The following is a 25,976-nucleotide window of genomic DNA, read 5'->3' as shown; positions in this document are numbered from 1 at the left end:
GAAATACAAAAAGGGATTTATCTGGGAAGAGCTTTCCCCTGGTACTGAACAATGGAAACAGCTATATTACTAAGAATTCTCTGAAATATGACTTGTTAGATGCCAGTGCTTCACATTTCCCTTTGCAACATGCTGCAATCTTGCAAATAAATGGATGCTGATCATACAGGTGAAAGAGGATACACACAACCACTCCTCATTAAATGGGGATATGATTAATAACCTGTTTCTGTTTGCTGGTCCTGTTCCCTGTAGCCACTCAGCTACAAGCCCTGCTTTTTGTGGGAGAAACCAGAGCCTTCTCTCCTGAGTCAGTGCTATCTGCACAGCTCAAGGTTCACTTACAGACTGGAGCAATCTCATACATTTATAATCTGTCCCTTCCCTTTGGCTCAAGGATGTATTTAAATGGTCGGGACACAGGATTTTTTAATTTTTGAGCAATTACTCAATTTTTGGCAGTTAAGCTCAGGCTGTGCAAGCAGGCTGCCTTCCAGAGGTGTTGGGCACCTGCTGCTCCCTCTGCTGCTGTGACCTTTACAGGCTCAGTAAAACACATAATCCAGCCCCACTCCTGTGCTGAGGAAAGGCAGTTTATGGGCAGTCATAAAAGAGCAGAACACTGAATTTGGTGCCTGAATACTTGTCTCACAGAGTCGTGCTCCTGCGAGGAGCAGGGAGGGAACACGAGGAGCAGCAGCCTTGCCTTTGGTTTGAGGAGATGAGGGAATTCTGAGGAGATTTGGGGAGGTGCAGCCTGGCACCTCCAGACCCCCCTGCAAGCCCCAGAGGCTGCTCCAGCCCAGTTTCACAGTGTTCTGCTCCATCCTCAGCAGGACACCGTGACTCACAGGCTGGTTTTGGGCTCTGCCCGTGGTTTGTCCTTCCCCTTTGAGGTACATCTGCAGCAGCCCAGCTGGAGAAGGTAAGGTCAGCTCAAGTGCTCTGCAAAGTGGTGAATTCTGCAGTGCTCCTTCCTTCCAGGGCAAGTTTGTGCCATCCTGGAACCTTGGAATCATCCTGGCTGTGTCCAGCAGAGAATCCCAGGTTCCCATCCACCTGCAGCAGGTGGCCTGGACTGGCAGATTGAGCACCCTGAAGCCAGAAGAGAGAACTGAGTTTGGTTCCTAAGCTTTGGGAATGGTTACTCAGAGAAGAACAGGAACTTTTTTGAGCCCAGCAGTATCTCCAAGTGTAATGCAGATATGACACCTTTAGCAATGAGAACTTCATGGACTCTTAGAGAGGCTTGGGTTGGAAATGTCCTTTGAAGATCAAATACCAGCCTGACTGGCTATGCAGAAAAAAAATCAAAGACAGTATTCTGGAAATAGGGCAAGTAAAAATGAGGCTAAGTTTGTTTATTTTTTGCCTTAGCAGTAACAGAGTCATCAGCACTCCAACACTTTGGGTTATCCATACCTGCTCAGCCCTCCAGTTCTGCAGGACATGTGAGAGTTACTTGGTTTTGACCTGGCTGGAGGTAGTGAAGTTATCAGCACAGATGCCCCTTATCTCTCTGACCTTCAGCATGAAAGGAGGCTCTTATCAGGCAGTGATGGAGCAGAAAGAATAGATGGCAGGAAGAACAAAGCCTTGGTGATATCTTCCTGCTGAGGCTTTGAGAGAGCTGTTTCTCTGCATGACCTTCCCACTGCTCCGATTTATTTGACTATTAAAATAAAAACTGAACTTAACTGGAATATGACTGCAGAAACAAAAAGGTGTCAGTTCCCATAATTTAACTGCAATAAAACAAGCACAATCCCCAGTTCTCTGTGTTTTCTCCAATATAATATTCCCTGGCCTTCTCATTAGCTCTCGTTGCTTCCATCCAAGATGCTGCTGGGAGATGAAAAGTGTTTGATATATATCTATATATGTACATATAACCTAAATACATTGTGGAATGCAGCTCATTGCAAGCCATAATAAAAATTTTAATTATGAATATCTTCTGCACATGGAAGTTATAAATAGCAGAGATGCTTAAGCATGCATTTTCCAAGTACAAACAAACTGATTCCCCGGGGCTGGGAGAAGCAGCCAAGGTTCTGGGCAGGGATGGCCAGGGCCACAGCTCCTGTGACAGGTCTGCTGGGCTGTTACCCAGGAGGGACTGTCCCTGCTCTCTGCCTGACCTGGCGTGTTCAGAAGCCACTTGTGGTTTTCTTTTCCATTGCAACCAACCCCATTTCCATAATTCCTGAGCCTCTTTGGCTGTGCTCCAGAGGTGGAGTCCTTTATCCAACTTATAACAAAATGCAGGTCCTGTGCTGTGTCTTGTTGACATTGCACTGGCCATTCCCAAGTGGGAGTCTTGGACACTGCAAAATTAAGGGAATTTTTCCCAACTTCCCAAATTACAGTGTGCTCTTTCAGGGGCTCTGCCATGTGGGATCTTTCCCAGCTTTCAGTTCTGAAGGCTCACAGTCCCAGTGACGGCTTCTCTGCTACCCAGGAGGGACTGTCCCTGCTCTCTGCCTGACCTGGCGTGTTCAGAAGCCACTTGTGGTTTTCTTTTCCATTGCAACCAACCCCATTTCCATAATTCCTGAGCCTCTTTGGCTGTGCTCCAGAGGTGGAGTCCTTTATCCAACTTATAACAAAATGCAGGTCCTGTGCTGTGTCTTGTTGACATTGCACTGGCCATTCCCAAGTGGGAGTCTTGGACACTGCAAAATTAAGGGAATTTTTCCCAACTTCCCAAATTACAGTGTGCTCTTTCAGGGGCTCTGCCATGTGGGATCTTTCCCAGCTTTCAGGTTCTTTCACAGTCCCAGTGACGGCTTCTCTGCTGTATAAAACTTTGGATTTGAGGTTTTTTCTCCCTTGTGCTCTGTTTGCTTTCCTCACCTAAGAGCCTTGCTGCCTTTTGCCAGACAAGGGTAGCTCTTGCCTGAAGTCAGTTACCTGCATCCTGGTCCAAGAATTCACTTTCCTTGTTTCCCAGTGCTAGTATTTATTTGTGAGTATTTCCTCAGGACCTGCCTCTGATCCTTTTTCTGTGCTGGAGCCAAAATCCCCCTGTGTCCCCCTTGGAGCTGCATCCTGGGGAGCTGCTCTCCCTTTCCCCCACCTGCCCTGCCTGCTGCTGCAGGGGCTGCTCCAGGTGTTTTCCCTGATTTTCCTCTGCCTGGGCTGGTGTCCCAGGGCACTGCCACAGCTGCCCCTCAGAGCCACTGCAGCTGCCCAGGACCTGCCTTGTGCTCCTCAGTGCTTTCATCTCTTCTCTGGCTGTCTCATCCCCTAACTGTTCTAATTGCTTTTCCTAATGCTAGGTTGTCCTCCTTTAGTAATTTTTCGTGTATTATTTTGGAGATTGATCCTATTAAGTTCTTACCCCTCAGTATGTCATCCCCAGCTTTGAAAGCAAAGTCATTTGTTGCCAGCTGCAGCTGAATTACCTATGCATTAATTGACTTTGTAGCTTCCTGATTTTCTCACAGGCTTTTTCTTTCTATGACATCCTTTCTTTTGAAAAATGTTAAGCACCACTTACGTCAAACAGCCTGCTTGGGATTTTGTTGCTTGCTTCTTTGAGCTTGTCACCAAACCCCCGAGCTCTGCTGATGTTATTTCCAGTTTGCCCGACACATATTACAAAATTAACAGCTTTGAAACAGCACAAGAGTTGCCTGTGTGGAGTTCTGTAAGGATTAAATTTCTCCTGACCCTCTTTCTGCAGTGCTTTCTGTTCAGGACACACAAGGGCATCTTTCTTGTGTTAGCCTGCTTGAAAGCCAGCCCTGATATATTTTCTCTGCAGTTTCCTGCTCTGGGTTTAGCACAGAGCAATAAAGAGGCACGTGGAGAGAGAAGTATATTGAATAGAGTCTAATGACTTCTCCTAGGCTTTGCAGCACTGCTAATTGCACAGCAGAAAAGGCACCTTTGAAGTTGCTGTGCCTCTCGGGCAGCCAGCCTCCCTTACTCAGGAGCCTGCAAGGCAAATGTTACATCTCCTCCTTCCTTCCTAGAGCAAAGTACAGCTTGGGCACATCCGAATCCTGTGGGGCTGCTGGTGGCTCTTCCTGGGGTGGGACAGCAGCAGAGAGCTGCTCCTGCTGCAGAAATCACTCCAGCTCCTGCCAGCACTCCTGGCACAACCTGAAAGCTTCCCATGCCTCCTTCAGAGGCACTGAGCCACGGCCAGACAGCCTGGTCCCCAGGGCATTGTCAGAGCCATCTATATCTGCATCTGACAGGCAGCAGCCTGATTTGCAGCCTAGCCCACTGCCTGCTGTGCAATAAAACACAGGAAAGGCACACACAGCCCTTTTCGTGCCAGCCAGAGCCATGCTGGGGATCTTTATGGGTTATTCCTTCCAAGTGGGTGTGGGGAGGATTTGCATCCCAGGAACTCCCAGAGGAAGGGCAGGAGCCCTTGGGCACCTCTGTGTGGCACAGAGGAGCTGGAGCATCATGGAGCTGATCATCCTGGCATTGTTTGGCAGTGGAAAAGTTTGAGGATCTCAGCATGCCTGGCTGCTCAGCATCACCATCACCCCAGCATTAGATTTCATAGAAATATTGGAATAATTTGGGTTGGAGATCCTTCAAGATCATCTTATTCCACCCCCTGCCATGAGCAGGGACACCTTCCAATAACCCAGCTTGCTCCAAGCCCTGTCCAGCCTGGCCTTGGGCACTGCCAGGGGTCCAGGGGCTACCACAGCTGCTCTGGGCTCCTGTGCCAGGTCTGCCCACCCTCACAATAAAGGAATTTATCTTAATACCTAACCCTGCTCCTGGGAGCTGAGGGTTTGAACCACAGCTCTGCACCAGCCTGATCCAGAGTGCAGGGACACCTGCAGAATGCACAGGGTGGCCAGAATCCATCTCAGCCCTGAGCCAGCCAAAACTCAGGGCTATCCCTGGGCCTCCAGGCGTGTTCAGCCCTTAAGAGCCAGGAGATGGGACTCCTGTGCCTTGATTTGCCACAGGCTTTCCAGGGATGAGCTTCAGCTGAGAGGAATTCACAGTGATCCCCTGCACCAGCTTCCCAGGCACGAGGGAGCTGGAGTAACTCCTGGAGAGGTTTAGGAACCTGGAGCCTGTGGCAGAAGTGTCCACCTCATGCAGAAAGCTGACAGCATCTTCCCAGACAGCTGGGTCTGTTTGGCTGGGTCAGGACTCACTGCTGCCATTGGCAAAGTATGATCCAACCTGCATGGCCCAAGCAGGAGAGGGTGATGGAAATCTTCATAGAAAACATCTCAGAAACTGTAAACAACACATTTTCTACACAGAGATAAGGACGGAGATTAATGTCTGGATTACCTGGATAATTAGTGTAGCAGGTAATCATTTAAAATCTGGCACATCTGTGAATACATCACTTTGACTGAATTAGAAAATATTTGCAACTGCTACAGTGAAATGGCTTCAGCCATCCCACAGGGAAATCTTTGTGGGAGATTAATTCTCACTTCAAATGGCAGAGATTTGCAAGAGGATTATGTGGCCAGGATGACACATTCACATTGTGATAGGAAGTGAGACAGGTTTTTTTTCCTCACAGCAGAGCCGAGTGCTGGTTCCTTTGAGTTCATGAATTCTTTGAGCTTGAGGGCTCGGCCCTCTTAAGTGTGGAGTGTTTGATAGCTGAAACGCTGAGCAGTGCTTGAAAGAAAATGGTGACAAGAACAAGGGCGAGGGAGACAGAAGCTCTCAAAGAGAGGACACTGAAATCCCAACTTAGATTAAAATTCCTGAAGCAACAAGGTCACGCTGGCAAAGCTAGTGAATGTGGGGTTTTAGCTTATTATAAATGTTACCAAAGAGTCGTCATCTAAGAACACTGCATGAGGCAGCACAGCTCTGGGAGGATCCTGTACTCACTGCTCAGACTCAGGCAGCTCCCAAAAATGTGTCTGTAGCCCAGGGGCAGCAGTCACTGGGGAAACACCCCAAACCTGGAGCACACCTTGGCTGGCTGCATTCCCAGCCACTGCAGGGACTGATGTCCTGGCTGTATGTCCCAGGTGCTCCAGCTTTGAACTGGGTACAGAACAGATACTGAAGTGGTTTTTTGGTGCTCAGCGCAGGGAGGAGAGTCTGGGGAGCTGTAGCTTTGTGTGAGGATTTTATTGCTTACAGCACTAAGGAGATCTCTAACCAAGAAAATGGTGGTTTCCTGGCACACAAAGACATTGTCAGTAAAATTGAAGTGTCTCTTTGCTGTATATTTCCAACACAAAACTGCTGCCAGGAGCTCTCATCTGATTTGCTCAGGTTCACAAAACATCAAGGTGAATAATTGAGACAAGGCTGCGTTTGCAAACTCTGGGGAATTTGCAGCAGCAGAACAGAGAAGGGGAGAAAAGACACTTCGAGCTTTGTACAGGGGGTCTGGTCTGTCTTTTCAGAGGTTATGGTGCACTTGTTGACTGAGACAGCACAAGAAGAAATACAGGTGGGGTGAAGGCAGCATCCACAGACACACCCAGACGAGCAGGGATTTGTTCAGACCAGCCTCAAAACTTCCTAAGGGAAAAGCCTTGCTAAGCTTCACAGCTCTCAGCCCTAGGAAAGCTTGTGTAGTCACAGAATCCAGAATGGTTTGGGTTGAGATCACCTTTTCCAACCCTCTGCCATGGGCAGGGTCACCTTCCATGAGAGCAGGCTGTCCAAGCCCTGCCCAGGCTGGCCTGGGACACTTCAGGGATGAAGTGTCCCATCCAGCTATTTTAAAAATGAAAGAACAAAAAGTAAAAAAAAAGAAAAAAAAAACCCAACAAAAACCAACAAAAAACAAAACAAAAAAAAAACCACCACCACAAAAAAAAAAAAAAAAAAAAAAAAAAAAAAACCAAAAAAAACCCCAAACCAAAAAAACAACAAACCTCCCCTTTGTGCAGAAAAGCTTTTTAAGCCTTTTCCTTCCTTTCCCAGAAACAAATCTGCAATCCCCAAGGTAGAGATTTGCCTTACTTTCCTCTTCAAACAGCATCCATCATCCAGTGCCAAACTGCATCTGCCCGGGATGGGCCCTTTGATGGTGTGCTGAAGGGAACTGCTGCCAAGTCCTCACTCCTGATCCCTCTCTGACACCAGGCCTTTGATGGACTCTTGTGGAGGGGAGAGGTGGATTTATCACAGAATATCACAGAAGATGATGGGCTGGAAGGCAGCACATTCACACCTACTCCTGTGTTGACAAAGAACTTAAAAGATACATCTCTATCCAAAATAAGTCTTTGCACTGTCCTTCAGTTCCTGCCTTGCCCAGAGCTCCCCAGCTGCCCCAGGCAGGGCTGCCAGGTTCAGTTCCTGCTCAGCCCCAGCAGGGCTGTGTGATTCAACCCTGGGCTCATGCAGATCTTCCCCTACAAAATGTTCTAGATGCTCAGACCAGCAACGTGCAGCTGCCACCGGGCTTTTCCTGGTAAAGAGCAGGGGAGGATACCAGCAAAAATTAGCTTGGATACCAGAAAAATTAGCTTGGATACCAGGAAAAATTCCTTTTCCTAAAGAATTGCCCAGCACTGGCACAGCTGCCAAGGGCAGTGGTGCAATCCCCATCCCTGGGTGGATTTCAAAGGTGTGTGGATGTGGCACCTGGGGCCAGGAGTAAATTGTAGCCTTGGGGAATGGTGGGAGTTGGTGATCTTAGAGGGCTTTTCTGTGATAAATGATTCTATATCCAGGTGAAGCACAGAAAGTGCAGCTCAGACCCCTTCTCTCCCCCCTCCCTGGTCCCTCTGGGCTCACCTGGCCTGCAGTGCCATCATTCCTCTTGTTTCAGCTCAAGCTGCCCAGACCTGGAAAGGCTCAGGTGGAAAGATGGGCATGAGGGAGCTTTCAGGGGTGGCAGGGAGCAGCCAGCCCTGCTTCTTTCTGCAAGGAGCTGAGGCAGCTCTGCCTGGAATTGGGAGCAGTTGACAAGCAGGGGTTGTCCTGTGGGCTGGGAGGCTGAGACAAATGAACTAAAAATGAGCAGGAATTGTTCTTTCCTTAAAATTAATTTTAATTTTTTTTTTTCAAATGGTGGCAGTTGTTCCTACTGCTACAAACTACTTTTTTTTTTTTTACTACGCAGGATTTAATTTCCAGCAGCATCAACTCACAGCAATGCTGCAGCTCACCTGTTTATGGAGTGTGATGGTGTTTGAGGAAAAAGGGGCATGGCAGGCTGCACCTCTGAGCTTCCCTATGGCTTGCAAAGTGGTAAACTGGCAGGGGACAATGATGGTCTGGGCTGGTTCAGACCATCTGCAGAGATTAATGTGCTCCCAGGCCACTGAGACAGTCGATCTAAATCCAGGGCTGCACATAATTTGAATACATTACCAAAATGGAGTTCAGCTGCACCTCACTGTCAAAATGTGAGCATATTTTACCCGTGTCAGGGCGCTGGAGCATGGCCAGAGAGCCAGTGTAGTAATTTTTTGGGCATGATGTTCAGCAATATTTTATTAAACTCCCTGTCCTACACTTCAGTGCCTGCCTGCCAGAGCTGCAGCCCAGCACCCCTCGCTCAATAAGCTGCTTGTTCCAGCCTCGCTGAAATCTCCTCAGAAAATTAAAGTCCTGCATTGTCCTTTTCTCCCACCTTGTGCTGTTCTTAGCCTGAATCACCGTGGCTTTGGTTTAATCTGGTGTCAGACACCGTTCACGCAAATGCCGAGCGGCTGAAATGTCACAACCATCAGCTTAGCGCTGCTCTGCAGTGGTAGCAACACACTCTACACCATTTCAGCTCAGGCTACTGGTGTCAGCTCTGTTCAGCACAAATTATTTCCCCCCCTTTTCTGCCTAATGTCAGAATTTCTGCAGAACCTACAAGACAGTGGCATTTTTTCCAACTTTAAAACTAGCACAAAGCAGCACGAGATGTGTTTCGGGTCTCTGCAGCATCTCTGGCTGCAGGGAGCTGCCTCTGCCCTGGTGTTGGAGGGACTATGCACTGTGTTACTGGGTTGGCTCCTCCATCATTAAAAATTGACTAAATTTTGCTCCCCAAACCCAGCTATTCTGAAGTCTGTAAGGTCAGTCCCTTCCATAACTCAGCATTCCTTTCCTGGGGACTGTATGGACCCTGTGTCTGTCTGTGCAGCTGTGAAATGATGGTGTTAACTTCCCATCTCCACTTTGCTGGGGTGAAAAACACCAGGGCATAGCAAGCCATCATGGTGATAATATAAATGCAAAAAACCCACCAACCCAAGAGTAAAATGTCTCCTGGCTTCGGTAAGGATAATGCAGAGGCAAGATGTAAAATACGGCACACATAAAATGTGTCATTTCCTTATAAGAGCAGAATTAATGGAGGCTATAAAAAACAAATCAAAAACCACTATGGAAGACTTTTTTCCCAGGGAAGAATATGAGAATTCATTGTATTTAGACATGAGGAACAGTGGTTTGTGATAATAAAAGTGCTAGCAAAGAGCAAAATAAGAAATGTGTTTTCTTGCTTCTTGCATTGGTGAACTAATAAGCACAACATCTTGAGGACAAAGCTGGCCTCTAGCACATGGAATTCTCCTCGCTGGGTATTGCTCTTCTTTGCTTTCTCAGTGGTTGGTATTTTTTCACTCCAGCTGCATTTCACACCAATTTTTTTACACCCACCCCCAGCGAGGGAGATGTAAGGAGTGACACTGCTCTGCCTGCAGCTGGAGAAATCCCTCACCTCCCTCCTCAGCCTGGCTCCAGGAACACCTGCCTGCAGCTGCTGATGGTCTCTGCCCTCCCCTCACAGGACCACGCGGACATCGAGTGGAAGTTTGCGCGGACGAAGCTCTGGATGAGTTACTTCGACGAAGGCGCCACTCTGCCCCCTCCTTTTAACATCGTCCCCAGCCCCAAGTCGGTCTGGTACCTTTGCAAGTGGATCCACAACCAGCTGTGCCCAGGAGATGACTCTGACAACGAACAGAAGAGGCACGAAAACCTCAAAACATTCACAGTAAGGAGCTCACGGGCTTGTGCTTGGTCTCTGGAGGGTGTGGGGATATCCAGGGTTGTGAGGGATCAGCAGAGGGTTGCAGGATCATCACTTGCTGTCTGGATTTGAAAAGACAGGTGTCTGCTAAGAAAGGCAGGAGCCTCCTGTGAAATGGGAAATGTAAACCCCCTCCCTCTGAATTATTATGATTTTGAAACTAAGAAACTCTCAGGCAAAGATATGGGAATAGGAATAACATTTCTTTGCTAGGAAAACTCTAATACAAATACAATAGTACAAACAAACAAACAAACAAACAAACCAACCACCACTGCCAGAGTCAGAACACGATCTGACATGCTGTGTGTCAGGGTGGTGGCACAGTCCCATCCCATGGGGGCTCAGCCCTCCTGCAGTGCCAGCTGTGCTTCTGCTGGAGCAGGGATCCTGCACAAGGGGGGAGTTTTCCTCTGGAGCTCCAGGGCTGCTGGAGATGGGCCTGCTCTTCCTCTGGGAATGCAGGGCAGGAGAAAGCTGCTCCTCTGGGAATGCAGGGGGCAGAGGCTGCTGTGCTGTTCCAGGCTCAGATTGTATCCAGGTAGGAATGCTTGGCTCCTGCCCTGGGTGGAGCATCTCCCCATGGGATGCTGGAATTGGATCAGCCATGCAGGGACACTCCCTGGCCATGGACAGCAGAGATCTCCTGGAGGGAGGATTGGCTGTGGGAGAGATAAAGAAAAAACTGCCCCATGAACAGGAGAGAAGTGCCCCACCTTGAATAGATGCCAACAGAATACACACCCAGCTACACCTGAGACACTTGCTCAGGGCCATGGGGAGCTCTAAAGACAGGTGACACCTCTGTGCCCTTCTCTTTCCAGGAACGTCACGCTGACAACCTGATTCAGAATCAACATTACCAGGTAAACTTTTGGGCACATAAAGTTTTTGCTTGCTGTTTCTTTCTCCTCCTCGTTTTCTGATACGTCAATTCTTGCTTGCTTCCAGAATATATTTTGATAAGTGTAGGTCCTCTAAGAGGATTTAGCTTATCATGGATTAAAGCATTTCCTTTTGGAGGTGGATGGTTCAGTAAATCTGTCCTTGCCTTCAGCCCCTCTGGAATAATGTGAAACTTGCAGGTATCAGTGTGGCTGCTGAAGTCAAGGTCACATCCCCATTGCCATCAGGTTGTCAGGACATTCTGATTAAAACTATTTCTGCAGCATTTTTACACTCCTGAATTGTTCCACTCTTGCTCTTTTTTGTAAAGCATCCCTAACTCAGACTGTGGTTGGGATATTCTTTTGTTTGGTACAGCTTGGGAAGTAGGAAGGATTCCTTTATTGAATCTTGCTGGTTTGTTTATTCTCAGCCTGCCTGTCATCAAGTACTCATTAAACTCAACCTACAAAAGGATGAAACTTCATTAAAAACACCAGCTCCAGCCCTTGAATTCAGCAGGATATATTATGCCAGCACGCTGGAAGGAGAAAAAATTCTCCAAAATGTTAGGTGGTACGTTAGGCTCCACTGCCAAAAGCCATTAGCAATTTGTCTTACTTAAGACATCTCCTGCTTTCTGAAGAGCACTTTTATCAGAACTTGGTGGTTAACATAATTAGTCACCTTTGACAACTGGCATATGGTGCTTTCTGACTTCACAGCACAGCTTACGGCTGCGACATTGGGAACTCTTAAAAACCTCCCAGCAAATCCTCACTGCAGCCACCATCTTCAGCTGGGTGTTGCTCAGACTTGTTTGTGAAGGGGGGGAGATGCAGGGCAGGTTTGGAGTGGTCTTTTCCCTGCACATAACAGGCACAAGCAGCCTGGGTGTGCTTTGGCTGGCACAGATAAATGTGCAAGCTCAAAGCACCAGTTTGCTTTCCTGAAGCCATCAGGGAGGGACATGAGCAGAGCAAAACAGAGCTTATCCAACCAAAAACGTGGAGTGTAGCAGACAGGTGACACAGAGGAGGGAGAGTCCCTGGAGAAGTCACTGAGAGTGTGATTTGGCCCTTCCAATGCTGCCCACGGATGGTGCCGCCAGCCTTAAAGGAGTTTCTGCCCTTAGGAAACAGACAGGCAGCTGCAGATGTGGTTTGAGGTGAATGTCCATTGACCCATGGGATCCTGGCTGCTCTTCACATTATTTATTGCTAACACAGCCTCCTTGGCTTCAAATACTTGATAAACCACCTTCAAATGCCAAATTTAGCCCATCACAATACGCAGTGTGCACATGAGATTGGTAATTGTAAAACCTTTCAGCAGCTGAGATTAAAGAGCACATCCAAGAACTGCTTGGAGAGAGCGCTCCAAGAATTTTTTTCTCCATGACTTGCACATCTACAAGCCCCAGTACAAAACAACTGCTTTTCCTTTAGCTAAAAACTGAGCATCCATAAGGTGGAAGCTGTATCACCCCTTCCCAAGGTTTGCTCTGCTTAAAAGGAAGCATTTTGTTTCTGGTGGTGAGTGGTTTTTAACCAGCAGAGTCAGGACAGCTGCTGTTGGCAAGAGCTCAGGGAACTGCAGCGAGAACAGAGTTTGGGCTGAGCTTGCAGTTGAATCACTTGGACTGTTTCCTATTCCAGGAAGTGATAAGAAATCTTGTGAAAAGATACGTCGCTGCAATGATAAGAACTTCCAAAACCAATGAAGGTTTAACTGAAGAAAACTTCAAGGTAATTTATTATTCCTCAATAATAATTTGTTTTATTAATTCAGACAGCCACTTGCAGAGTTTGCACTAACTTGTTATGGTGATTTGTGATGTGTGGAAATAACATTGTGACTGGAGCTGGGAATGTATCTGATGGGCCTGTGGGGTTTTGTGGGCAGAGTGAGTTATTATTGAGTGTCTTCCTATATGACCACCTCCCATATTTTAATGTACAATGTGCTATGCAGACAAAAGCACTGGAAAAGAGTAGGAGTGAAATATGGGATTTGAATCAACATCACATTCCCAATCCTAATGCAGACAGAGCCAAAGAATGGGTTGGGGATGGTGGATATTAAGAACACTCATCAAAAAATGTAAAGTTTGGCCTGTCAGCTAGACAGGATTCCTGCCATATTTCAGCAGCTTTCCCTCTTCTGTAACTCTTTTATCTGACTTTTTGGGGTCTGGAAGGGGGGTTGATCAACAGGGCCAGTCCCCAGCCTTTGGAGACAAAAGCCTTGTGAGGTCCCCAATTCTCAGCACTACCAACACATTTCTGTGTGACACTGGACTTGCATTTGATATTCTTGTGTGATTTGGGACCAGCCACTGGCACAACTGAGCTCTCCAGAGGGAACGTGGTCATTTCTTCATGCCAGATAAGGCTGCTGGGAGTAACTCCTCTCTCCTCTTGCCCCAGGAATTAAAACAGGACATCTCGAGTTTTCGCTATGAAGTTCTTGACCTCTTAGGCAACAGGAAGCCCCAGAGGAGAAGTTACTCTACCAGCAGCACAGAGGTGTCCCAAAAGGAGGAGACAAATGAGGATGGTGCTGGGGAAAAGCCCAGAGCCAAGAGCGTGTCTTTCAATGTAGCCAACAAGAAAAAGGACTTCAACGTGTCTGCCCTGATTAAAACCATGTCTGGGATCAACATGGTGGAAGAGAAGCCAAAAAGCAACGGGATCAGCAAGCGCTCCTTCGTGCGGAACGGGAACAGAGTTCAGAGACTCTCCAGCTCCAAGAAGGAGTCCTTCAAGAGGCTGGGCCTGCTCTTCTCCAAGATGAACGGCCACGTCCCTGAGCCCAGCTCAGAACCCATGTACACCATTTCAGACGGCATCATCCAGCCACACTACATGTGGAAAGACATTAAATATTCTCCCATGGACAGAGAGAGAGAAGAGAATTGTTCCAAAAGTGAAATTAACCTCAATGAGGTGGCCTACAGTGGGAACACGAGACTTACAGGACAGAGCAAGGAGTGCCCTGTGGTTTGTACCAGTTCCCTTCACTGTGCTTCCAGTATTTGTTCCTCTAACTCCAAACTTATAGACTCGTCAGAGGATGTGTTTGATTCGTGGGGAGAGGCCTGTGACTTGTTTATAAACCAGTGGAAAGACGGGCAGGAGGATCATGTTACCACTCGGCTCTGAGCAAAGCTCTCTTAACTCTCACTGCAAAACTCAGCCAAGTATTGGTAATTGTTTGCTCTCATCTGGTTCAGCATCACTGTTTCCTTTCTGTCCACAGGTGAAAAAAAAATGTAAACCTTCTCATGTTATAGCCTATTTTATAGCCATCTGCACCTTTTTTAATTTACTTTTTTTACACTCACTAATACTAAACTAATGGTTTCACCATTTATAAGGTTGCCATAAACCACAGGAATCCCTTTGGATGCAGTCTTAGTCTCCAAACCCCACAGACTTCAGGCATGCAGGTGGCTGAGGAAAGGATTTCTCCAGTGCTCCCCTCATCATCCCACCCCAGCTGGGTTTCAGTGCTGCTGTCCAGCACCATTGGCTCTGCATCCTGCTCAGTTTTCCTCATCAACACAAATAGCTGTTCAGCAGGAGGCTGAGAATCACACTGAAAATGTTTTTTAAAAGGGTTTTGACCTATAACTGGTGTTTTTTTGTTTCCTTTAAGCAATATGACTTCTGATTCTTTTGGTTGTGCTTGTTTTTTCAGGCCACTATATTAATATTATAAATTATTACTGAATATGAAACCCCTTTGATCATCCACCTGGAACATGTTTTTGTTGCTAACATGTTTGCTTATGTACCTAATTTCCCTTTTGGGGAGCAGAAGGACCTTCCAATTAGGCTGACAGTGGGAGCCGGCACCTGGCCTTGCCTCCAACTCCTGTGTAGATGAACTGAAAAGAAAACAACCCAAAACAACCCTGGCTGCTTGAAATACAAACCTCAGAGTAGTTTCTAATAGGCTGAACCAGAACCCAGCTCTAAGCCTTGCTCTTATTTTGCAATTCCTAATTTTACTTCCAGTGCTGCATTCCCTTTTTGCTGCCTCTCTGGTGGGTGTCAGGGGGAAATCCATCTCCTGAGGGAGAGCATCTTCCCTGGGCCCCTGAGCTGCAGGTCTGAAAAGCAGCCTGAGCAAGAGCTGCAGCAGAAGTGGAACAGCTCTGCAGGTCCTTCTGAGGTGCAACAGAAAGGAGTGTGGCAGGAGGTGATACCTTTTATTGTCTTTTATTATCTTTTATTATCCTTTATTTCCCCAGCTGTAGGGGTCTGGACAGAGCTTAGCACTGTCACTGCTGCTGTCCCAAGGAGCATCAGAGGGGGAGGAAAAAACCCTGTCAAGGGCAAGGTGGTTGAATTCTTAAAAGGGATTTTAGGGGGTTTTATTGTAAATTTTTTAACAATGGGATGCTTGAACTTCTGCAGTGTTGCTAAGAAGCACAGGTGCTTGGCACTTAGCACCACCTCAGAGCTGTTCTTGCTCAGCTGCTCCCTTGGAGGGAGCAGCTCCTGCCCAGGGGCTTGGGAAGGGGTTCATTCCTGCTCCCATTCCTGCTCTCACTGCCCTCCTGCAGGGCTCTGCTCCCAGGAGGGGCTGTGGAGCTCCAGCATTTCCCCAGGGTGGCTGCCAGCAATTGCCTCACCTGGGAACTGGGTTGTGAATTGCCTCTGGAGAAACATAATGCTGGAAAATCTGCCCTGCCCCTGGCAGGGTCAGACCCAGCAGCGAGGGGCACGAGCAGCTCTGCTGGCAGCACGGAGGGCAGGGGGTGAGAGATGCTGGAACACCTGCAGCTGGGTCCTCTGCCCGAGCTTTAACCCTGCCTCCCTCCTCTTGGGAGGGAAAACTCCCCTCGTGGGGTTTTTCCTTTGGGCACCTGTGCAGTTTCACCCAGCAAGGGGAGCACAGAGAGAAAAGGGAGTGCTGCAGCAGCTGCTGGGGCAGGGCTGAGGTGCCAACACCCCAAACCCATGGCAGTGTTCAGCGCAGAGCTCTGTGGCTCCAGGGCAGCCCTGGGTTTGAGATAAATCAGCAGCAAGGAGCAGAGATTCCAAGCCATTTCTGTATTCCTTGCCTATAATGACAGCAGTCTTGTTATCAGCAGGCAGTGTAAAACCCCAAATATTTAAGCCTCTGGATGCGTTAGTTAAGGCAGAGTGAAAGGCATTTTTGTATCAACAGATTTTGGGCTTTCACACTAATTGCAGGGTTAGGGTTGTCTTTGAAAACTGCATTTCCTCTTCCCTCGTGGAAGGCTGAGCAAACTGACATTGGTGGAACACAAGGAGACTTGCAAAACCCGAGCGGGGAGCAGCTTGCTGATCATTCCATCAGGAAATCAGGCACCCCTGGCTGGAGGAGCAAATCCATGGACAGGGGAGAGCCATGGGCAGAACCCACCAAGGCAAGGCTCACCACAAAAGCCCCACAGGTCAAGAAACCAAGCTGAGCACATTTCTGCAAAGATAAACATTAACAGGAGCTGCTGCAGGGGGCTGAATTTGAGTCCCCTGATGCCTCACCTACCCCACACTGCAGTCTGGGAACTCTGCTTGACGTGGGGACAGAGAATCTTTGTGGCATTTCCTGGGTAAGGAGGAAGAATGAAAACAATTCAAGTAGAGTTATGCAGAAATAGAGTTATGGGCTTGAAATTGGGCCAGAAACTGGGTTTGTATCCTTGGACAGCAGAAGGGCTTTGAAGTGTTCAGTGGGAACAAGCACCCAGCTGCTGGTGACGCTCATGGTGTCACTCGAATGCACTACCAGGTACAAGCAGCACAAAGAGAGGGAATTAACTCAGCAGTGCTGCCCCCAAAAATGCAAAAATCCCTTCCCTGCAGACTGTGTGAGTCACGTTCCCCTGCTGGTCCCGAAAGGGCAGGGCTGGGAGCTGCCACGTGCAGTGGGTAGCAGATCTGCAAGCCCCCAGGGCTGGGCTGGAGGGGGAGATGCTCTCCTGGCCCCGTGGCTGGGGCTCCCCTGGGCTTTGTTTTGTGACTGAGATCCTTCCTCACTCCCAGCTACCAGCGAGTCTGAGCTGACTCTGGAATTCAGTACAAATATTTGATTTGGCTGTGATTAATACACATGTCCAGGAGTTTGAAAAACTCAAATTGGTCCCCCCAAAAGGCAAAATTCTCTTTGATTGCATCTATGCATTCCTGTTGATAGCAGTAGACTTTGGAGCAGCTGGAATTATTATTATGCTAAAACACAAGCTTCAGGGGAGCAAAATTGAAGTAGCTTCTGAAAAATACATTTGATAAAAAAAACCCCACCCAGGTTTTGCTTAATTCACTTGCAGCACAGTATTTAGGACTACACCAGTATTTTTATGCTTTCAATTGCTCAAAAATGAAAGCATGTTTTAGTGAAAGTTCTTCTTTCCTTCAGAGAAACCAGTGGATGACCCCTGTGCTGTCTGCAAGGGCAGGAGCTGGTGGAACACTTGAGTTTCTCCTGTGAGGAGTTAAACCTTTCCTTGGCTCAGCTGGTTCACACCTGGCCTGTATTCTGTGGGCTCCAAGAAGGACCCTTGTATTTATGCAAGGAGTTTGGAGCTAGGGATAACAGAGATCTCAACCATTTGCCCTTTCTTAGATTTCTTGAAGTTGCATTTTTTCCTCGCCTCCCATCCCAGTGCCATTTTCACCTGGCTCTGTAAAGCAGCACACCTGCAAATGGTCATGGAATTATGGAATGGTTTGGGTTGGAAGGGACCTTAAAGTTCTTGTTCCAGCCCCCTGCCATGGGCAGGGACACCTTCCACTAGGCCAGGTTGCTCCAAGCCCTGTCCTTGGACACTTCCAGGGATGGGGCATCATCACCAATTAAAAAATTAACAAATAACACCCAGGGTTAAGAATTTAATAGAGCTGGGAGGTGTTTGTACTCAGGTCAGAGATTACCTAAATTGCTTCAGAAACAAGAAATTAACTGAGTTATCAGTGCAGGTTATTTGGATAACTGCATTTGTACATGGCTCACTTGCTGGTAAATCTGTAAATACTCCTGTGTTTGTAGCTGTGTCCCCTCAGAGGAAGCATGGGCAGGTTCAGAGCCAGGAGGGAGCTCAGCTCCACTCCCTGCTCTGCCTCTGCCTCCCCCGTGACCTTGGGCAAGTCACTCAGCCTCTCGAATGCCTCAGTTTCCCCATCTGTAAAATAGGGATAATAATACTCACCTACCTCGCAGGGGGGTTAGTTCATTATTGATAAGCACTTTCCAGTTTCAAGGCGCTATATACAGTACGTGGTTCATATTGGTAGCAGTAGTCTGTACTTTTATTTTCTTACAACTGATTCAGGTTAGGATTTAACTGTTATGTCTGTTATGATAATTTTCCATGTAGGAAACTCGCATGGTTTCCCCATGAAGGGAATTTAGGGGACTTCTGCAGTAGACAGAGAGCAGGAGCAGCATACCCTGGAAGCCTAAATTCTGACACCTTTGCTTTTGTGATTTATGCCTCACCCCAAATGTCACCTTCTTGTATTTGTGTTCCACCCCTTACCCCATGTAACATGATTTTTAGCAGAAACAGCCACTGTAAATATTAAGAGTATTTAAATAAATATATTAATGTATGAATAGAAACCCTTACCTTTGAAAGAGGTTAAAATTGGTTGCTACCACAGGATTCTAAGCACGGGGTGGGGGCTCCACAGGCAGCTCAGCACTGGAGCACACCAGGGTAGGGCTATAGGGAAATTTCACATCATCACCTCTGTGATCATCACTTCTCACCCCATCACTGGCAAGGACAGCTCACCGAGTGTCACAGGAGGGCAAAGGGAGGCTGTGGCTGGAGCAGGGTGGCCCTGCTGCCTGTCCTGCCCCAGGAGAGGGGACAGCAGCTCTGGGCACCACCCAGGCAGCAGAGAGGGGCCAACACTGTGGCTGCTGGAGGAGCCTGGACAGCTGGACACTGTCCCCTGCACCCAGATTTCTCTGTACAAGCTGTTTTCTTTAGTGTTCACCCTGGAAATGTCTTTGGTTTGAGCAAGAGGAGCTCCAAGAGGGGACTGGCAGGGCAAGGACACTCTGAGCACTCTGAGCTCCCTGCCAGGGACAGGAGCACGTGCAGGTCCCTGCACTGGGGACCTGGATGTTGTTGACAGGGATATCTGGACAGTGAGCAGCAGTGTAAGCAAGGATCTGAATCACCTCTGGGCTCTCCAGCAGCTGGAAGCCACCCCACTACTCACTGCCCTCACACCATGACGTGTTTGTCCCCCTTCCCTTCGCTTTGGTGTTGCTCCTTTCCTTTCCAAAGGACCAAAACCCCAAAGAAAAGCATATTTCAGTTAACCAGGAGGAGTTCAGTGCTGCTTGAACTCCTGGCTGAGCTCCTTTAACCAGTCAGCTCCTCCTGCAGTGTCCAACCCTGTCCCACAGGCAGACAAAGCTCGTGCCAAGGTTGATTCCCAAAGGATCAGGAATCCCTCCCACCTCTGCTGCCATTCCACACACAGAATGGCAAAAATCCATCAAAACATCCCAGCCACCAGGGCTGCCTGGATTTAATGAGAGCTGGTTTTTAACTGAGACCTCCAGGGCTGCTCACACCTTCCCAGGTGTGCTGGAAGCATCAGGCACTCTAATTAATGTCATGGTGAAATTAATTGGAATCAGCGAGACTGTGGTGAATAATGAATCCACTCTCTGGAGAAGCATCTAAAATAAACTGTCCCCCAACAGAATCTGCAGTTTTCAGTGAATGTGTGACTTGAAACTGCTATAAAGTCACTTCCTCACTGGAGTTTTGGAGGAGATAGAGAATTCTCTGGGCTAGCCACATCAGCTTATTTCCTAAACATTTATAATTTGATTAAATATAATTTTCACACTTCTTTCCCCATTTCAGGCCCTTTTTACAAAAGAGTAATTTCTATACTGCTCACTAACTGCCTCCACCCAGACCAACAACTGCTCTGGAGGCAATTCATGGCCAAGAACCATTGTTCTAAAAAGAAAACACGTTTCATCTAAAGAAGTACACTTAAAAAGCAAAAGCGTTTGATCCTCATCTTCCAAACCTTTGATAGCATTTTGTGCTTCAGGGAAAGACTTTGACCTGCTCTGGTTTTTTTAAGGTGTGCAAAGCAAAATGAAACGCCCAGGCAGAACAGCAATAGAGCTCAAACCACCCACAGTTTCACATCTAGCTCATTCCTCCATACAGAATCCTGCTTTGGGTTGGAAGAGACCCCTGGAGACCCAGTCCCACCCTCTGCCAAGGGGGGAATCTCCTGACAGCCCCTTCCCCATCAGTGCCACCCACTGGGACACCAGTGCAGCCTGTCCCCATCCCCGCTCAGCACAGCCTGTTTTGGGGATCCTTTGGGGGATTTTTTTTCTTTTCCCCTCCCATTGGAAGCATTCCCACATCAGCAGCACCCCGAGGCAGCCGAGATGCCGTGCCCAGGGCTCAGAGGTGCCCCGTGAGGAGCTGACAGAACACTGTGATACCTTTAGCCAGCAGAGAGAGAGGCCTTTTGACTATAAATAGTTGTTTTTCAGCAAGGGGGCACTTTTGGGTCTTAGCTATTTTTCTGGCTATTGTACAGTTATTTAAAAACTCCTGAAGGTGTTTATAAGGCAGGTCTGGGAGCTACAGGGCTAAGGATTTTGAGAAGCAAAAGACAGTAGCAGATGCTTGAGTATTCTATTTTCTGTATGGGAGCCCTGGAGACCTGGGCTGACTCTGAAGTTTTTTTAGCAATCAAGTTTTATTGTCAAATGAAGTCTTCATTAATAAAAAAAGCAACCACAGAAACAGCCTTCACACCCAAGCATATTTTAAAATGCCATTTTATTTCATGGAATAAAAAAAAAAGAGGCTTTTTTCCCCCATCTTCCCACCCCTTCTTCTTTATTTTAGTTTTGCTCAAAAACTCAAAGGCCTTTTCCAGGCAAAAGAGCTTTTACTTGTAAGAATTTTGTGTATGCAAAGACAGAATGGGGACCTCAGAATCTGCCAGTTGAGTGGTAATAGCCACCCCTGGAGACAAGGGCAAGAGCAAAAAGCAAAAACAGATGCTTAGTTTTATGTACTTTTCTACTTGCATCTCTTCCACCTGTAGTGCAGACTCCATGTCAGACCCTCGTATAACCTGTACAAAGTGAAACAATGTACATAACAAATAAAATTATTTATTTTATGTGTATTTTTAGCTTAACTGTAAACTGAAAAAAAACAAATAAAAAGCATTTAATTTTTTTCCCAAAAATGTAAGCCTATTGAAAAATCAAGGTGTTTCTACCTTTTCAGATGTAACATTTCCAGCTGCCTATTGATAATAAACATTTATGAACAGCAACAGATCTGACATTTTAGAGTTTTTAAAAAACAAGTTCAGCACAGACTTCTCAAGGGCTGTCAGAGGTCAGAAGAGCACTTAAGGGCTCTGATTGTATGGAGAATTTATTGGTATTTCAATAAAAAAAATACATCTCACAGTCCTGCTTGCCTCCAGTGAAGCTGATCACCCAAATTTGAGCAAGAGCTGAACTACACCTGGCTGGAAAAAAAAAAACCAAAACCAAACAAAACAACAAAACAGCCCCAAAATATTCATTATATCTTGGCTACAACAGAAAATAGCAACCCACTAGAAGTGTTGGTAAATAAAATTCACCACATGAATGCAATTACTCCTGCACAGAAAAGTCTAAGTAAGTGTAATTTCATTTTAATTTACTCCCCAAAGATATCCTCAGACCAGCACAACTGCATTGGCCACACAATTAGCAATATAGCTAATAGTGTAAGGGAGTCATTAAGCAACAACTTACAACTGTATTAACATAATTTGCTTCTGGAAAGCTGTCCTCCAGCAAATCTCATTAAAGTCCTGGAGATACATTTCAGGAGGTTTCCATCTCTGAGCAGAGGCTTTTGGTCAAGCTTCCAGGAAAACAAGAGTTTCCACAAGTGGAACCACAGCAATTCCCTTTCCTTGGAATGCAGAAGTTCCTGCACAAGGGAGGCAATGGGGACACACAAATTTACACTGACCATGGCAAAAGCTGTACAAAATCCACAACCACGGGGATCCGCAGCTGCAGAAATTTAAATATTTGCATAAAAACAAAAGGCTACACCTCTTTTTTTTTGTAATAGACAAGGAGTTTTCGCAGTTGGATAAGCACATTTTCATTCACATCAGAAAACTAAAAGGTGAAAGTGAAGGCTGTGTGAATCTCCTGTTGTGGTCCTTGTTCCAGAAACAGGGACTGAACTTCACCTGGCAGGGATTTCCATCCCCTCCTGGTCCCTGCAAAGCCAGGGAGTGGCTCAGCACACTCCTCTTACTTACTTTCCTGAAAAGTTATACAAATCACACATTCACATAATCACCACAAGCATCAAAATAATCATCTTTTGCTTTCAGCTATGACATATTTTAAAAGTACTGGTTTAAACAGAGTTAGAAACCACATGTCTGCAATTGATTGGAAAATGAAAACGGGGAGGGCAGGGAGTAGAAAAAATACATAAAGGAAATTATAGAGGAAGTTGGATGGTCCATCAATTTTATCATTAGGGAATATTGCACTTGCTCTTTAAAGCCCATTTTCCCTAGCCCAACAAAGTTAAGCCCTCATCAGAGCTGTGAGCACAGACTGACCCTTACCTTGGTCACAGCACCCCAAAGCTTGTGGCAAAATGCTCACGTGCTCCAGGGTAGGCAAGATTTAGCATCTGGAACAAAAGTGTTGCCATAAACAGAGCCTAAGAGATAAAAACACCCTGTAGGGCTCAGACACCTGTTCTGGGGCTGCAGATCACCCCACCAGAGGAGGGCTGGGCTGCAGGCAGTGCCTGGAACGTGCTCTGAGCCTGTGGCTGAGCTGTTTCCTATGTGCTGCAGCCCAGCTGACTGTGAAATCTGGTAAAAGCAGTGGCCAGGAGCTTCTAGATACAGGCCTGCCCTGCAAAATTTAATTTCTGATCTTATTTCGAAGCTATAAAGTCTTGGTTCAATGGTTTTATCTTCCTCCCTTATGAAAAAAGCAGTTACTTGGAATTCTGGGTCTGGAGCATTGAGTATCTTCCATATATAATGCAGCTTTTGATGGTGTCATTTTATAAAAGAAAAGGTATCCCAGCAGCAGTGCTGAGAGAAATGGAGCCCAAGAGTGAAATAAATAAATAAATAAAAACAACAACAACAACTGAGCTAGAGAAACAAACTTTCTGTAGGGATTGGTTTGGTTATGTGAGCAAGGGGAAAACAGGAGCATTAGCAGGGGACAGCCCAGTGGCCAGGGCTGCTGGAGGCAGAACCAGCACGGGCTCTCTGTGCAGGATTTATCATTTCCTCAATCACAGATGGAATTGCAGCCCCATCAGAGAGGTGCCACCATCAGTGGCTGGCAGTGCTGGACTGGTGCTGACCTGGGGGATGACACAGGTGACACCCCTGCAAGCCCCAGCGTGGGCTGACTGTGCAGTGAGGGGTGCTGAGATAACAAAGATGAGATAAAAGAGATAACAAAGATGAGATAACAGAGATAACAGCCACTCTGGAGCCTGGCAGCACACACAGCTGGAGCCTGCTCCTCCCAGACTCAAACACTGAATCACAAGAGAAGCCCCCCCCAAAGCACCAGAGCTTGGTTGGTCACTGCTTTGTCCATCCTGCAGGCTCAGAAGAATCACAGAACTGTCAGGATGGAAAAGATCTCCAAGACTGAGCCCAGCCTGGGAGTGATCCCCACTTTGTCACCCAGCCCAGAGCACCGAGTGCCACATCCAGGTGTTCCCTGGACACCCCCAGGGATGGTGGCTCTACACCTCCCTGGGCAGCCCATTGCAGCGTTCACCAATGAACATTTCCATGAGAAATTCTCCCTGGTGTGCAGTCTGAGCCTGCCCTGGCACAGCTGGAGCCCTGTCCTCTGTTCCTCTGTCACAGGGAGAGCTCTGGGGCTCACACAGAGGGACAGCATCCGTGGTGCTGCCACTTCACAAAGCCTGCACAGCCTGCAGGTGTTCATTTAATTTGAGCCTCTGCCTTTCATCTGTAAAAACACAGTGAAGGAAAGGAGGTGGCAAGCATGACTAGTGAAAATTTGGCTGAACTCTTCTGGTCTCCCTTTTCAAGGCTGCAAAGCCTTGAAAATCCACAAAAAAAACAACCCCAAAAAAGAAAACAAACAACAACAATAAAAAAACCCCAAACCCCCCACATTCCAGGATAAAATCTTTGCTTTAAAAATTGACTATTAGGCAACATGATTCAAGAAGTCCAATAAAAATAAAAAAAATTAAAAACATTGATCTGCAGGAAAAGAATAATTCCAGATAAAAATCAATACTCATGGATTTTTTAATTCTTGTAACTAAAGATAAAATATGGTTATGGCTTCAAACTATATCCCAATATCCCCATTCACAGCAATTCTGCCAGGCATAAAAACCCCAGAGCATTGGTCTGGTACCAAGCTATAACAGCAATCAAACTAAGATAATCACACTAAAACATGTGCCAAAGAGGTCTGGAAAAGCACCAGGCTCACAATGGGTTCCCCACCAAAGAAAAGACCCTGAGCCCACATCCTGGAATGTGCATAAACCCCAACAAAAAAAATCCCAAAAAACAAAACAAACAAAACCCAAACCCAAAAACCCCACAAAAACAAACTAACAAACAAACCCAACAAAAAAACCAAACCAAAAAATCCCAAACCCCTCAAACCAAGCCCCAGCCCTCGGTGTAATTTTGATGTGAATTATCCCACAGCCCCTGAAAGGCTGATTAGCCCCAGAGGCAGGGATGTTGTTTGTCAGTCCAGGGATGCTGCAGCCAGAGCTGGCAAAGCCCAGCTGAGGACAGGGCTGGAGCACAAAGCAGGTCAGCTGTGGTTTAGGCAGAGCTGTTTGTAGCTTTTTTGGCAGCTGTTTCAGAAAAGTGCTGCAGAGCTGTTGTACTGCAACACAATTCTGGGAAACAGAATTGAAATAAAAGACTCCAGCAATCACTTCAATTGCTGTGCCATTCTAGCTCCTTTGCTGTTAATAAAGAGGTGGCATTTCCTCTCCATGGACAGCATTCATCAGCTCCAGGACACACACCTACCTGCTCCCCACAGCCCAGCTTGCTAGTTCAAAAAGCTGATTTTGAGGCTTAAAAGCCTTGGAAAAAACACATAAAATGAACCACAGAGGTACCTCTGTATATCAAATCCATAAATAAGTTAACTGGCCACATATGACATGCTGTTATAGCAATTAAAGTAATTTTCATGTATATCAAAATGGCCAGTAAAGCCAAAATAGCCATGGCTAATGGTGAATAATCCAGGCCCTAGATGGGTAAGCAAAACCAAAAATCCAGAAGAGAATTCTAGCAGAATTATCAGCTTTTCCAATTAAAAAAAAAAAAAAGTTGACTTCCAGGGACAGACTAATACCAGAAGACAAAACAGCAACACTGTGCTGTGATAACCATGTGTGTAGAAAACAGCAAGGCTGTCTCAGTGAGAGAGGAAGAAAGGAGGCAGAATCCACAGCTAAAGCCTGGAAGGGGAAATATTCCATTCCCTTCAGTGCTTGACAGAAACTGCTCGGGATATGACAGATGGAAACCCACTCCATGACTCCAGCATGGAGACTGTGCTTAGGTAAGTGCCACTTGAAATTCCTTAAAATAAATCACAGGCTTTACTAGTTCCTTTAAGAGGTTAGGCCAGTGAATGCTATTTCAGAGAAAAAGAAAAAAACCCCTCATGGTATTTTTTCCAAAAAACATCTGTGCAAGTCAAGTGCTCCTCCAGAGGCAGAAACACAAAAGGCCACCCATTATTTCATAAACAAATTTGTAGAAATGTTTTGTTTTACAAACAGCACAGAGGCTCAAAATGAAATTAGCTATTCAGGGGTCATTTTCATCTCACTTTGACTTTTTACCTGGCTGCTCCATCTTCAAAAGCCATTACTAAATTGCCAAATTAAATGTACAGCAATTAGAAATTGCAGTAGACAAACGAAAAGCTGAGCTTGCAGCCCTGCCCCTACAGAATTACATTATCAACACCAACAGTGCTGCATGAATTTAAGACAAAAATGACACAAGTCACTTTTTCCTACTTATGGTTCTGCTTCCAGGGTTACTAAAAAGGGAAACCA

At 46.7% G+C, this 25,976-nt stretch overlaps 1 protein-coding gene across 2 annotated transcripts in view; it reads left to right on the top strand.

The window, feature by feature from the left end:
* Positions 1-21,162, top strand: part of TRPC5 (transient receptor potential cation channel subfamily C member 5) — a 103,188-nt gene extending 82,026 nt beyond the window's left edge. For both annotated transcript variants that reach the window (XM_039731294.1, XM_039731296.1), the window contains exons 8-11: positions 9,710-9,916; positions 10,777-10,818; positions 12,496-12,585; positions 13,267-21,162. In XM_039731294.1, the coding sequence (XP_039587228.1) occupies positions 9,710-9,916; positions 10,777-10,818; positions 12,496-12,585; positions 13,267-14,001 (1,074 nt within the window). In that variant the 3' untranslated portion in view covers positions 14,002-21,162. The remainder of the gene's footprint in view (positions 1-9,709; positions 9,917-10,776; positions 10,819-12,495; positions 12,586-13,266) is intronic.
* Positions 21,163-25,976: the final 4,814 nt, after the last annotated feature.

This window comes from Passer montanus, unplaced genomic scaffold (genome assembly GCF_014805655.1).
Source record: "Passer montanus isolate IOZ18808 unplaced genomic scaffold, ASM1480565v1 scaffold76, whole genome shotgun sequence".
NCBI classification, from domain to species: Eukaryota; Metazoa; Chordata; class Aves; order Passeriformes; family Passeridae; genus Passer; species Passer montanus.
This window is presented reverse-complemented; position numbering and strand designations above follow the sequence as displayed.